The 14,322-nt window shown below is 42.1% G+C and overlaps 1 protein-coding gene across 3 annotated transcripts in view; it reads right to left on the bottom strand.

The window, feature by feature from the left end:
- Positions 1-5,535: 5,535 nt before the first annotated feature.
- LOC118627037 (leukocyte elastase inhibitor-like) overlaps positions 5,536-14,322 on the bottom strand; it is a 42,298-nt gene continuing 33,511 nt past the window's right edge. Inside the window, exons 1-7 of one of the 3 annotated variants that reach the window (XM_036257175.1) lie at positions 13,903-13,975; positions 12,611-12,786; positions 10,527-10,664; positions 9,890-10,007; positions 8,833-8,975; positions 8,582-8,749; positions 5,536-6,832 (exon numbers count right to left, since the gene is read on the bottom strand). In XM_036257175.1, coding sequence (XP_036113068.1) covers positions 6,431-6,832; positions 8,582-8,749; positions 8,833-8,975; positions 9,890-10,007; positions 10,527-10,664; positions 12,611-12,778 — 1,137 coding nt within the window. In that variant the 5' untranslated portion in view covers positions 12,779-12,786; positions 13,903-13,975 and the 3' untranslated portion in view covers positions 5,536-6,430. Of the gene's footprint in view, positions 6,833-8,581; positions 8,750-8,832; positions 8,976-9,889; positions 10,008-10,526; positions 10,665-12,610; positions 12,787-13,273; positions 13,348-13,902; positions 13,976-14,322 lie in introns of those variants that run through there. The other 2 variants (XM_036257176.1, XM_036257177.1) reach the window with 2 other exon arrangements.

Raw genomic sequence — 14,322 nt, forward strand, 5'->3', positions numbered from 1 at the left:
TTTGTCCATCCATGAAACCCCTAGCTGTGTTCCCATACAATCACAGTGGCAATTGTACTATAAGCTGGCCGCATCAAGCCCGGCTGCCAACTTGACCTTTATCATGGACATTGGGTTATAGCACAGACTGTCTCTCATAATTCCAAACCCCTGTGTCTATCCTCACCTGCACTACTTCTCGAGGAACCAACCTTGAGTCCGTGGCTCCATATTCGAAGCCTTGCATCTTGAGAGAAGGACAGGCCACAGCTAGCCCTAATTTGAGCCTTATTATTGAGGACTGAGGTCCTCAAGGACATTTATCTAGCAATCATCATGAGTTAAACTTTTTTGCACCCTCCAGTACTTCTATTTCATGGACAAATGGAGGTCTCTTGGGACCTGTTTTCAAAGCTATCTATAAAAATTATTCTGTCCCCTGGCACACAGGAATATAAAACTGGGTTTGGTTTTATGAGGTATATATCTCATGTAAATTATACCCATGGTGGCAATTTTGCTATGACACTGACTACTAATTATACTGATTCTGTAATGATTTGCACCTCTCTCCCATATATGGCTTTAGCTGCCTCTTCTATAACTGGCTCTGAAAGTAATAATTGATTTAACATTTCTGTTAATCAACCTTATTATCCAAGCTGCATTACTAATGAAAGTATTACAACACTTAATATTGCTAGCATTATTTCTATGTGCCAAAGAGTGGAGGTATGGATACCAGTAAACCTTACTCGACAAAGGAAAGGTGAATGTGACTTAACACAATTAGTAAATCATTAGGACATTCTTCTAAAAAGAGGTTCATTGGGTGGCTCATGGAATTTATCATTTCAGCCATAGTCATTGCTGCTACTGCAACTATTTCAGTCACACCCTTGGCAGAATCAGTCCAAACGGCACATACAGTGGCTGAAGTGATGACTAATGTTACTAAAGATATGGTTTTCCAGACGGAGGTTGATCAAGGGATTCTAGCTTGATTAGACACCTTAGAAGCAGCTGTATTTTGCCTGGGAGAGCATGAGGAGGCTTGGCCACTCACTCTACATTACACTGTGATTGGGAGTTTAGTCATAGTATGTGTATAACTGTATTACCTTGGAATGCCACCTTCCACTATTAAACAATGGTGAAGCAATACCTGCAAGTAGCATTTGCTGGAAACCTTGGAGGGCAATTAACCAATCTAAAAAGGGCTCAGGAAACAGTTAGTAGATATACAACAGCTTGCTCAACAGAATGCTTTGAAGGCTATCTCAGCTAATGTCTAATGGCTCAACCCAAAGCATCAATTTGAGGGTTTCAATGTTAGAATTTGAATTTTTTCCACAATTGCTTGTTTTCTTGTTTGTGTTGGCCTCATGGTACTCTGAGGGCTCCCGTGAATGGTGTCCTCTATGCAGAAGACTGAAAAGTGAGTAATGACACTCTTGTCCACTGTAGCTGTGGCGTTTCCTTAGTGTCAAGAAATGAAAAATCGGGGAAATGTAGGGTTGAAGGTTTGGTGGTTGAACAAGATGTAATCGTGAGATATGTGTTCTCGAAGCCTGGCCGGCCAAAGACAAAAGTATGTGTGAGAAACACCAGGTTGGAAAACCGCCCACCAAGGGAGTAAATGTGTAGCCAGAAAAGTAAGAAAGCTGTGTCAGCAGAGATGCTATCTCAAGGACATGATTACCTAAAGCACAGTGTAACCAAGCGAACTGCTTTGCAAATAAACCAGGCTGCATCAGAGTTCAGGAGCATGTGCTCCCTTTCAGTGCTCCCCCTCACTCCAAGAGCATGTGCTTGTAGCTCAGTGCTTTGTGAGGACCCCAGGCATGCCGAGAGTAGGCAGGTAGCATACATTCTTATCTTCTCAAATTGCCAACTACTTTCTCCTGTAACTCTTTTCTGTGTTTGTTGTTTCATTTTAAGGGCTTAATATTGGGTACATACAAATTTAGAATTGTTATTATTATCCTAGTGAGCTAAATCTTTTTATTATTATGAAGTGTGTGCCCTTATCACTAGACAAGAAAAACCTACTTTGCATAATACTTATAGCTACATCTATTTTGATGATTACTGTTTGCATCATATATCTTTCCCATTCTTTTTCTTGCAATTTTTATTAATTTATTTTTGTTATAGATTCTTTTTCATTTTAATTCTATTTTTATGTTATTGATATATTTCCTGTAGACACCATATAGTATTTTTTTCAATGTAGCCTAACCATTTTTGTCTTTTAATGAGAATGTTTTGTCATTTTACATTTTAAATGATTACTTAAATATTTGGGGTTTAATGTGATACCTTGCTTTTTTTCATTTATGTTCTGTGTATCTTTTGCTCTTTTTTCTTTTCCCTTTTGGATTGGTTGTGTATTTCATGTTTTCTCTTTGGTTAATTTTGGAAGTTATGAACTGTTTTACTCTTCTTATTTGGGTTACCTTAGACAGTACAAAATGCATCCCTGACTTATCAAAATCTAATATTATTGTACAGATATGGGCCACCTACCTTCTGGATACATTTTGGAAAACACGTTGTTTGCGAGCTGTTGCAGGGCATTTGTGGTAGAGTGCACGTACACAGACCCAGAGAGTAAGGTCTCCTGTAGGCCTGGGCAATATGGTGCAGCTGTTGTTCCTAGGCTAAAATACTGTACAGCATGTCACTGTGAAAACCAATGTGAGAGCCAAGGCTGGCTTGACTCAGTAGTTAGAGCATTGACCCAAGGACCAAAGGCCTCGGTTTCGTTTTCAGTCAAGGGCATGTACCTGGGTTGCAGGTTCAATCCCCAGTCCTGGTGAGGATTGTGCCAGAAGCAACCCATTCTTGTGTGTGTCTCACATCTATCTTTTTCTCTCTTTCCCTCTCTCCCTAACACTCTATCTGAAAAACACTTAATGGAAAAATATCGAGTTAGGATTAAAAACAACAACAAAAATAAACATCTTGAGATTAAGTCCAGCACAAGAGAAAATGATGCAGGCAAGAGACAGTAATCCCAAGATGTATGAGGCTGCTGCCATTGTATTAGTCCATGTTTTACAGAACTGTTCTTTTATATAGAAAATTACCCTCTAAAATAATGATAAAATGTGTAATACAGTAACTGCATAATCCAGCAACATAGTTGTTTATTATCATTATCAAATGTTATGCACTATGCATAATTGTATGTACTTTTATATGACTGGCAGCACACTGGGTTTGTTCACACCAGCATCCCCACAGACACGTGAGTAATGCCTTGCGCTATAATGTTATGATGGCTAAAACCAGGCCATTGGGATTTTTCAGCTCATTATGATATTATGGGACCACCATGGTAGATGCCGTCTGTTGCTGACCAAAATGTCATTAAGCGGCTCATGACGGCAATTGTATTTTATTCTCTTTCCAAAAATTGCAAGGACTTTAAAAATTTTACCTCCATTTTTCTTCCACAACATCTATGCTGTCATGTCATTTGATTTTCTATATGTTTAAAATTCCATAGGCATTATTACTATAGCTTTAAATGGTCAATATTTATTTAAATTTCTATTGACATTTTTCTTGCTTTTGTTATTTTTTTACAACACTGATGTTCCTTTTGCATAAGTAATATTCTCTAGAATTTTTTAAAGGTCTACTGAAGGTGAAATATCTCTCAGTTTTTGTTTGTCTGAAGATCTCATGGGGAGTATTATTCCTGGGTATAGAATAATTCTGGGTTGAAGGGTTTTTGGGTAGTGTTTTCCTCAGCATGTTAAAGGAATCAGTCTATAATCTCTGGCTCTCATAACCGCTGCTACTAATAGCTGTTCCTCTGAGGATACTTTGTCTTTTTTCTTTGGTTGTTTTTATTTTATTTCTTCCATGATCATCTCTTCCGTCTTTGGACTTCTGCAGAGTCACTAGGATATGACTAGAGATAGATTTCTTTGTTGTATCCTACTTGGGAGTTGAGTAGGACTTCTAAAATTTGTGAATTGATGTTTATATGTTTAGAATAAACATTTTAAATGTTAGGTCTTTAAATATTATTCTGCACCATACTTTCTCGTGTCTTCTCTTTTCCTGTTAAGCATCTTTTTACTGACTATTTTGAGTTTCTTATCTTTCCTTTTATAATTTCCACTCTTTGTCTTTCTAGGCTATACTTATCATAGTTATCTTTCAGGAAGAAATCATAGATAATTTCTCCTGGTCCAACAATTCACGTCTTCTCTGTCTAATTTGTGGATTAATATTATCTGTTTAGTTTTTCATGTATTATTGTATGTTTGAGTTATAGGACTTCTATTTCATTTTTATTCAATTGTGCAGTGTCTCTTTTACATTATTTGAAACATTTAACCTTGTCATTTATCAACTTAATAATAGAAAACAGTGTTGTTTTATAATTTCTGTGTAATGATTTCGACATTTGGGGCCTCTGTACTTCTGTTTGCATCATCTCTTCTTTGTGCTGATTTTTGTTCATGTTGCCACAGCTCCTCACCAATCCAGTAATCCTTGATTATGTGCTGGATAGCGTATGTAAAAAGGTTATAATAAAAACAATTTGAGTTTTATGGGTACTCTTCCCCCAGAAATGATTTTTCTTTGTTTCTGCCATGTGCCTCTGGGTAGTAGCAAATCATAGTATATGCAATGTAATTTCAGGAACTGGAATAATTGGGACAGTCTAAGGACTTACATCAGGGCTGCATTCTAAGCCCTTTCACTCACACTTGTAGAGTTTAGCTCTTAAGGAGCCAAACGAAAGCACAAGAGTTATAATGGGGTCACCATTCCATGCAGGCCAAAACTCTGCCTGCCTGGCCTTGAACATCATCGAAATGCCTGCTTCATGTCTTATTTATCTCTTATGGATTGGAAAACGTTTCTGGGGCAATAGTGACCCCAATTTCCATTGTCACCAATTTATTCTAGATTGCTGAGTAATTCTTCATAATCACATAAGATCCCCCTTGCCTTTGGGGTAATGATTGATGGTGTTTTTTGTTGTTGTTTTTTGTTTTGTCGTGTTAAGAGATCTGAATTTTCTCCTTCACCATTATAGGAATTAGATACTCTCCACATAAAATATAAATGAGATTCTAGTTTCTGCTCTGTTATTCACTAGTTGCTTTAACCTTCAATTCTTTATTTGTAGTCCATGGGCCTGCTCCCTCATATATAAAAGGAAGGATTTGAGCAGAGTTGCTTGTGACCCTGCAATTCAGTTTCTACTTGATTAGTACAATTTACTCTAAATCACTGAGCAGATTTTAGGATAAGGAGCCCAAGTAGAAGAATTAGAAAATGCAGTGATTATTGCTTTTCCTACAGCTAAGAGAACCTGGAATATGTTTAGTGTTAGTAAGTATTTTAAGAAGAATTGGAAGGAAAGCTTCCCAGCTGTAGACTTGTTAACGTCTTTTTATGCCAAGGAGTCACCCACCACCGTCGTGGATGTCAGTAGAGTGAGGCCATGAATCCCATTACAGTCCTGTCTTTCCTGAGATGGGGTAGGAACAGGAAGACACTGACATCAGTCTGGCTAGCAGAATCTTAGGAAACTTTATTAGTCAGCCCATCAGCTTTGTGGAAGCTACAAAATTAGGATTTCAGGATCCATGCCAAGGAGTACATTGGATAAAGTTTTATAATAATCAAAGAGATCCCTGCCCCACATGCAATATTGCATAAAGCGGTTCCATTACTATAACCATATGTATCTGATGATGGGAGTTAACAAGCACAGTTAACAGGGAGATCTCTGCCCCTCTTTTTGCTTAACAGTCTCTCCTACTACATATTTCTTTTTGCAGTTCTTGGAATCTTTTGTGATAAGATGCCTACTTTTTGATGCCTTGTGATAACACACAAACTAAATATGAGGTAGGTTAAAGGAAAATAAAAAAGGGAAGATTAAAACCAAGTAGCTCTATAATGGCTGAAAAACAGAAGGGCTGTAATGGAATACTAATCCTGGGGAACAAAGGGTCCGATACACTGGCCAAGGCAAATATGTCTTCATAATCCAACCCTTAACAGTCTGCTCTCCAATATTTCAATTGAGTAAGTTTTTAAGTCTCCCTTAAACAATCAGAGCATCTCTGTTGTATGGCTTCCAGAAGTCTATCTGTGAAACAGATTACAGCTTTATAATTTTCCCCATGGCTATCAAGAGAGTATAGCAGTTCCACAGATTACTACATTGTGAAGAATCTCTACATTTGAGTGATGCGTTCAAAAACAATCACTAAAATTTTTCAGTATAAAAAAGGAAAAGAGATACCCATGCCAAAGATCATAGATGTAAACAGCCAACACAACTGACCTCACAAAGGAAATAAAATCTTTGTTTTGAGATGGTAGTTTTATTACTGAAGATACATAAAAATTATCACCATTGAAAGTGGGCGTAGTGAAGCCCTGAGCTTGGTCTTGTATTTCCAAGACTCTAAGGAGAAGCAAGTCTGCCTAAGAAGAGGATGTTAGTTGAGGGGTTGTGTCGTATGAAAAAAATGAATGGATGGTCAACCACAAATTGTTCCTCTGGCATAAGCATCTTGAAAGTCACAACGCCTGCTGTGGCGGCCGCCGCCTCTGTTCCCTCCTCATTCACTTCTACGAAAGACTTGTGGACAATTTGTGATACAAAAAGATCTCTGGCTCCTGACATGCCAGACAGATCAGCCTTGCTATTAAAGAGATCCTCTACACCCAGGCGGGCCAGGGGAGAGTTGAGGTTGTAGCTGTCTTCCAGCTTGAACCTGGGCAGGTGGACATTGACTTCAATGAGATGCAGATTCTCAGGTCTGGTCCACTCATGCAGTTTTTCCAAAGTCAGCTGTTCCTCAATCTGGAATGAGAATGGGCCAAAGAAGAGGGGAGAACAGTTTCATGTAAGGAAACAAACCTTTATTTATTCATTCATTCATTCATTCATTCATTCATTTAAATCCTCACTCGACGATATTTTTCTTCTGATACAGTGGGAGGGAGAGAGAGAGAGAACATCGACATGAGATGGACATGTCGACTGGTTGCCTCCCAGAGACCCTGACCACGGCCAGGGAATAAACACAGCTGAGGTATGTGCCCTTGACCAGAATCAAACCTGCGACTCTGGCGCGCAGGCAGATCCTCTACCACATAGCCAAACCATCCACTGCAACAAAGCATTATTTAAAAGAAGGGGCTCATAATATAAGTTGCTAATTATTTTCCTTCATGTTTTATGCCAAAAAAGATTCCATTTGGAGGATTTCTTTTTTTTTTTCCAGCAATTGGTGATAACAGAACAGAGCTGAGTTCCAAGCCATCAAGGGCCCAACAACAGGGACTTTGGACATTGGATCCATGACTGATCCATCCTTCCACCCACCCACCCATCCATCCAGGTCATCTGATACCCCTGCCACACTGGAATACCAAAACAGCCACAATGGATGTTATTACTTTAACTGCTTCACTGGTGGAAGGAAATTTTAAAACTTTTCTTCTATTTATTCCACTCTATTTATTCTCAACACTACTGATAACTGTGGTTATCTGTGAACCTCACAGTGCTGAAGAAATCTCCAATAGGTTTATCTCCTAGGTAAAAATAAAAAAGTGCTTAGTTCCTGATCTAAAATGGGGGAGGGTGTAATTATTGTACCTACTTATAGCATTGTTGAGAACATTAAATGAGTTAATGTATACAAAACAACTTGACACATCCTAAGAGCTATAAAAATGTCAGCTATTATCATTACTATTGTTACTACTACTGGACCAGAATGGAAACATTATTCCACTTGTTCTATTGATGCTGATTATCCCTTTCATGAGGCTAGAGGATTTCTTTCACAATAACAGAAGAGACATATAAGGAAATGCAATTAAATTAGGAACACACTGATTTTAATACATACTTCATACATGCAAACGACCAGTATTAGACCCCTTCCTGATAACAAGTGTGATTACGAAGACGGTAGAAAAAAGCACACAGAAGCCTAAAGACACTAAAGAAAAACTATAAGCTGCAGTTTTACCTAGTCCTAGCCAAGCAAGAAATGTCACCACCTTTAAATTAATTAAAATAGAAACATCATACCAAGTTTATATTGCAATATAGGCATAGCTATCAAGCTAATGAGAAACATGAGCCTTTTATACCATTGTATCTCTCAGAAAAGTAATTCATACTTTATATGAATAATGATGAAATTGAGCCATATGCAACAGCATTTCCTACAAGAGGAAACTATGTACTATGAATATTTAGGGTCTTTTTAATTTAAATTTTCAATGGACAAAACACTTCTAACTTTACTGCACTTTTCTCTAAAGTTCCCTTAAGTGAGTTTCCATGAGCTGCCACTGACCCATGTTCAATAATATAGATCGTTAGATGTCCCCACCACAGCTGTGCAGCGACAGGAGCTGAAAACCTAAACGTAGGGCTTCAGAGTAGCAAACATTGATGGAAGAAATCTCAAAGGGATGACAGTTTGGGAAGGAAAGTCCAGTAACATCATGACAAGGACCTACCACAGGACATACACACAGGCAGCATCGCTGTGTCAGAAGGAACACGAGGCCTGAGCCCAGGAGCCCTCACCTGCTTCAGACCCGTGGCCTCGTCCTCGATGTCATCTGGCAGCAGGATGACCATGCTGAGCTCCCCGCCTTGGTAAGGCAGTTCCAGCACACGGCACTTAAGCTCCTCGATGTAGCCATATGGAAATTTCTTCTTCTGATACATCATTTTCACTGTTTTTGTGTCTTTCTGGAAAATTGAGAAGACAAGTCACTCACATTATTATCTGCATTCTTTAGAGCAAAGAGTAATTTCATAATTGCGACCCTCACCTTATTCAATCTGAAGGGCGCATCGGTCGTGGCCTTTTCACTGAATTTCTCCTGCCAACTTCCTTTGAAATAGATGGCATTAACCAGCACCAGTTTAGTCATATCATCAACCACGCCTGCAGCCAGCAATTCTGGAATTTTCCCTGAAAGATAAAGCAAGCTCAAAAAAACAGCTCAATATCAGAATTCTATATTTCAGCTGACATTTGATCAGCACTAAAATGCAATTCAAATACATTTTTTTATTTAATTTTTGTTAACATGTTAAGTTAGGAATCCCTTCTAGGATGTTTCAACTTTAAATAAACCACTAAAGGGTTTCAGGTCTAAAAACAGGAAACTTCTTTGCAGTGTATGAGAAACAACAAGCCTACTTCAGTGAATGGCCATTCTTTTCAGGCACAGAAGTATTCCTTAGTGAAAAGGATTCCGGGCACTAGTAAATACATCACTTGTGCGAATCCTCCAGGTGGAAGCTACTCTCACAGAAGGTGTTAACACACACGCAGCGGGTAGGACCGTGACTCCACTGCAACACGAGTCCCCCTGTGCCCACAGCGGGCGTGAAGAGCCAGGCAGGGGAGGCGGGTCAGCTGGTCCTCGGCCCTTCCTTCAGTGGGGCAGAGAGAGCTGAGGGGACCGCGGGGCACGGCCAGTCCCCCCGCCGCCCTGAGCGCGTCCACAGGGTGTGTGCCGGGTATTCCTGCCACGGCACTTTGTGCCACAAGTGTGACAATATTCTTTTCCGTGATTGGGGCCAGGCCAGGTTTTCCTCAAAGCTTTATCCTTGTGACTCCACATTCAATGTTAGGATTAATCTTAAATTGTAGATTTGTGAACTTATGGGGAGAAAGTTCAGCTGCTTCAGCGAAACCGTGTGTAAGTTTCCACTTTGAGGAGTTTCCTCAGTGGACAGCTGTGTGGCGCTGGGCAGGGGCAGACTGACCCCAGGGCCAGGATGAGGCAGAGGAAAGGGCCGGGGGTCACCTGAAGGTGGGAAGGTGGAGGGAGGACAAGAAGGACCAGGTCAATGAGTGCGTGGGGCCCACTCTCTTACCGTCTGTCTGCCCTTTGACCCACTCGTTGATCACGCGTCTGGCACCTTCAGAGGCGCGCTGGAAGTCCACACTCGCCAGGTCAGCGCCGTACGCCGTCCGAGTTGCAGCTAAGAACTCCTGTTTGAAAAGCAAGGAACCAAATGTCACGGATAACTCCTGCTACATGCAGAAATGTTTCCAAAATCCTTAGAAGCAACAGAAATGGTGTTAAAGGCATAAATTTCAATGTAACAAAAAAGTTCTAACCCTTATACTTTTTGCATTACAGTAAAAAACATGTAACATTAAACTAACCATTGAACCACTTTTAAGGGTACAGTTCAGTAGTTTGGTGGTGTATAAAATTTACCTCTTCTTTTCTAACCTTTGACCAACATGTCCCTATATAAGTACATACTGATTATTCTTGGAACTGAATTATGAAATTCACTTTTGCTGGTCAAACAGTCAGGGTCAGTCTTTCCCTGTGAAGACTATAAAATGAAATCATATCAATTAATGGGGATACTCTCATGTTTTAATTCTATATCATTTTTCTGAATGTTTATAAAAATAAATCTGACTTCTGTGCCTTGGTGTGCTGAAAAGTGTCCTCATGGTCCAGTGAGGTTAAGAACATGAACGTGAAGTACTTACAGGGAGGAAATGGTAGCTTTTTTCTCCGTATAACCTGTTAGCAAGTTTCAGAACGTAGGGAGCTCCACGCTTGTTGATGTCCGCATTCAGACTCTGAAATCCTGAATGAATCTCCTTAACCCCATCAAAATGAAGAGTCTAAAACAAAGAAAACATTCGTGCTGTAACCACTTACTCTGAACCGGTGTCCTTGGCATTTGCTTCTATCAAATTAATGTGTTTTTGTTACTAATGATTGATAATACCCAGCCCTTTAAAGTAATTCCCAATACCTTATTACTTTTTCATTGGAGAAAAAAGAATAGCGAATGCAAAATTTATAACTTTCTAAGACATAAAAATTGCATTAGGAATGGTTTTGATATCACTTTTTGTTATATAGTAACGAGAGCATGAGTGGTTAATGAGGTAAATATTTAGAGATGTCTGTTTTATCCCCTAAAAAATGCTAATTCGTATGTTCATATGCAAATTCCATATCAAATACAGTATCACAGGAAGATCTCAGCTCAACAGAAGACATAAGAACCCTCACTATGCGGGAACACAGAGACACTACAACATGGGCGGTTTCAAACTCACACCAGGAGCACAGGTAACTCATTTAAAAATAACATCTATAAACTGCACATTTAGTAAAAGTTTATTTCCTATGTTACAAATCAAGCATCCCTTTATGGATTTATGATACCTGGGCTGGTTGTTTACTTCAGCACACAAAGAACACACCACACAATGCACAAAGTCCAGTCACTCACCGAGCTGTGTCATGTTTGCACAGTTGCTATGATTCATCTACTCTAATGGAAATATGGAGGGAACCCCTAAATCTATTCTTGCTGAGGTAATACAGTCCCTGGAACAACCAAATAATAAAAGGCTGATATTACCCTACAAAGAGCAACCAATTAATAACCAGGGGTTAAAAAAATGGGTGGATTTTGGAAAACTTAAAAATGCTTTTATGTCGGTAGTGATCAATATGGTTGGTTTTCAGAAATTACAGAAATAGAAGCTTTGCGGCTGGATCAGGTCGGTAAGTGGAAACCAGGGCTGGGCCTTCCCCAGTTACAGGCACCAGGTAATCTGACCGGTAGGTGAGAAGACCTTCACTTGTGGGACTTCTTTCCCCTGCTTCCGAGGAAAGCCCAGTTCCCCTCTCAGAATTAAACAAAGAACACAGCACAGAAGTGCCCTCCATGCCCATTAGGGCCAGGTGGAAGGCTGGGCATAGCTGCTTCTCCTGCTGTAAGGGTGACCTGCTACACCAACCGAGGCTTGGTTCTGTCCCTGCAGATGCTACACCTCACCTGTCTCCTCTCCGTGCAGGGCCCTGCTGCCCACACAGGCACTTGGTGCCAGCCCAGGGCTCGGCCTCAGGGTACAAATCACAAGGTCACCTCTTCCCTCAAGAAGGTGACACCACCAGCTTCTCCAGTGTGGTGCCTTCCCTACATGCCCTTTTGTGCGTAAAATATAGACAGGCATTATGTATGAATGGCGGGTCACATGCAAAGCAGAAACTGAACCGTCTTCATCCAGAAGGAGATGCTGCCAAAGGTTTGCCCACTGGAATAGAAACAGCACACGACAGGGGTTTGGGCAGCTTTCTTCACTGCTGTGTCCTCAGCCAAACTAAAAACTGTGCCTGGCACACAGCACATGCTCAGTAAAAACTCAGTCATGAATCAAAGCCTCCATAAAAAGGAACTGTTCACCAGGCTGGAGTGACTCAGTGGATGAGCATCATCCCATGGACTGAGAGGTCCCAGTTCGATTCCTGGTCAGGGCACATGCCTGGATGTGGGTTGGAACCCAGTAGGGGCCATGCAGGAGGCAGCAGATGGGTGTGTCTCTTTCTCATGGAAGTTTCTATCTCTCTCTCTTCCTCTCTCAAAAGTCAATAAAAACATATTTATACTTAAATAATGAATTGCTCTTGAGGCTTTTCTGAAAGTCTGGCCTCATAACGTATGGCTGTGGAACAAAGAATTCAGTTTTTAAAATACCCCATGAAAGCTCAAAGCACAACACTTTAGCGCAGACTCGCCGGGAACCAGACTACTTTGTTTGTTTCTGCTGACCTTGGACATCTGTGCGGCAGTAGCGCCTCTGGCCCCCAGAAAGACCATGGCCAGCGCGGATGAAATGCTGATGGGAGAGATGAAGGTGTTTCCAGTAGGGTTCTTCTCATTCAGGGTGCGGAAGAGGTCCAGTGCAAACCGGGTGTTTGCCACACTTAGCTGCTCCATGGTGAGGGCTGCAACGCAGAACAGAGGCCCATGTACCCCAGGAAATTAGGCAATGAAATTTCTCCATGTCTTCCTCACCCTGAAACACCCTGGAACTTGTAAGTTTTTTTCGAGAGGGCAAGAACACTGTCATGAGCACAAAGGTGGGAACTAGATGAACACGCCAAGAAGCCATCAGAGACCCAGGTGCAGGACCCAGGTATACTAACGGGCTCCGACCTGGCAGACATAGCAGCCAGGACTGGCCCTTTCCTACCAAGTTTGGGAACACACCTACTTCCCACCATTTACCTGAAACAAGAATGTTTGTATTAGAAAATCATAGCCACCACTATCCATTAAAGGAAATTCCAGTAAAGTAACATAATTATCTTCATTCTCAGGATTCGGTTGCTAACTTTTAGAGAGGCTAAGGATCCCAAGTGTCATATCTGGTGGAGGATAAGAGAGTATGAGAATTCAGCACAGGTCCCAGGGTCAGATGGTGCAGCCCACCTGGGGAAGGTGACAAGCATCCTCTGTGACACGCCCTGGGGGTGAGGGTGACCAGGCCTCCACCTCAGCTCAGCAGCCCCCTTAGGAATCCTGACTCCTCTCAGAGCCTTCGTTTCCCACATACTGGCCAGGAAGAACTACTTGTGCTGTTTGCTTCCCGTGTAATACATTGAATTATTACTGTTGTCCTCGGAAAGGAATCTCTAGGGTCCCTCCCTCCCTCCCTCTGCAGCAATGAGAAGCGATTCTTCTGGGGCTTCCTAGAATCTGTCACAAACAGCTGTGGGCGGAAGGGAGTTCCCAAAGGAAGGAAAATATTCCCATCTCAGGCTTCAGCTCTGGTTTCAGCCACAAAGCTCTCCCTTCCCTCCCTGGCAGGCTGGCAGTGGGGCAGGTGAACCGGGTCGCCCCGGGGGTGTGGCTCACGGCCTTGGGCTGGGGCCCCTGAGGCTCAGGTGGGCAGCGCAGGGCGCAGTCCCCGGGAACCGGCAGCTGCTGAGGTGACTCCGGGCCACGGAGGGCCAGGGAGGTGCAGGGCGGAGGAGGCTCTCAGATCCAGGCCCTGGGCCGCCCTCCCCTGCCGGCCCGCTCAGTCCCACTGTCCTAACGGGCCCCATGCCCGGCCTTACCCGCTGCTTGCTGCCTGGGCGGGAGCCTGAGTCTGGCACAGAGGGCAGAGCAAGCAGTGTCCTCAGGTAGTGGCGGAAGAGGAAGGCAGATGCCCTGGCCTTGGGAGATGCTGTGCATTGGTGGATGGGTGGGAAACGGGGCGGGCACACAATGGGCCCTCCCCCTAAGTAACTTCCCAGGCTCTGGGCATTGTCATGTAGAAGCCAGTTGAGGGTGGACTCCCTGCAGTGGCCCTCAGGAGATTTGCACCTTTTCAATCTAGGCAACCTGACATCTCTGGCAAGGACCTGATGGTCTAGTTCTTGCCTAAGAGTGAGTGACTTGAGAGAACATATTGCGTCACCTCTTATGGGGCAAACTAGCCCCTTCTGAATCTCATCTATATACTCCAAATTCTGGTTTTTGTTTGCCTGTGTGGT

Source organism: Molossus molossus, unplaced genomic scaffold (genome assembly GCF_014108415.1).
Source record: "Molossus molossus isolate mMolMol1 unplaced genomic scaffold, mMolMol1.p scaffold_m16_p_12, whole genome shotgun sequence".
NCBI lineage: Eukaryota > Metazoa > Chordata > Mammalia > Chiroptera > Molossidae > Molossus > Molossus molossus.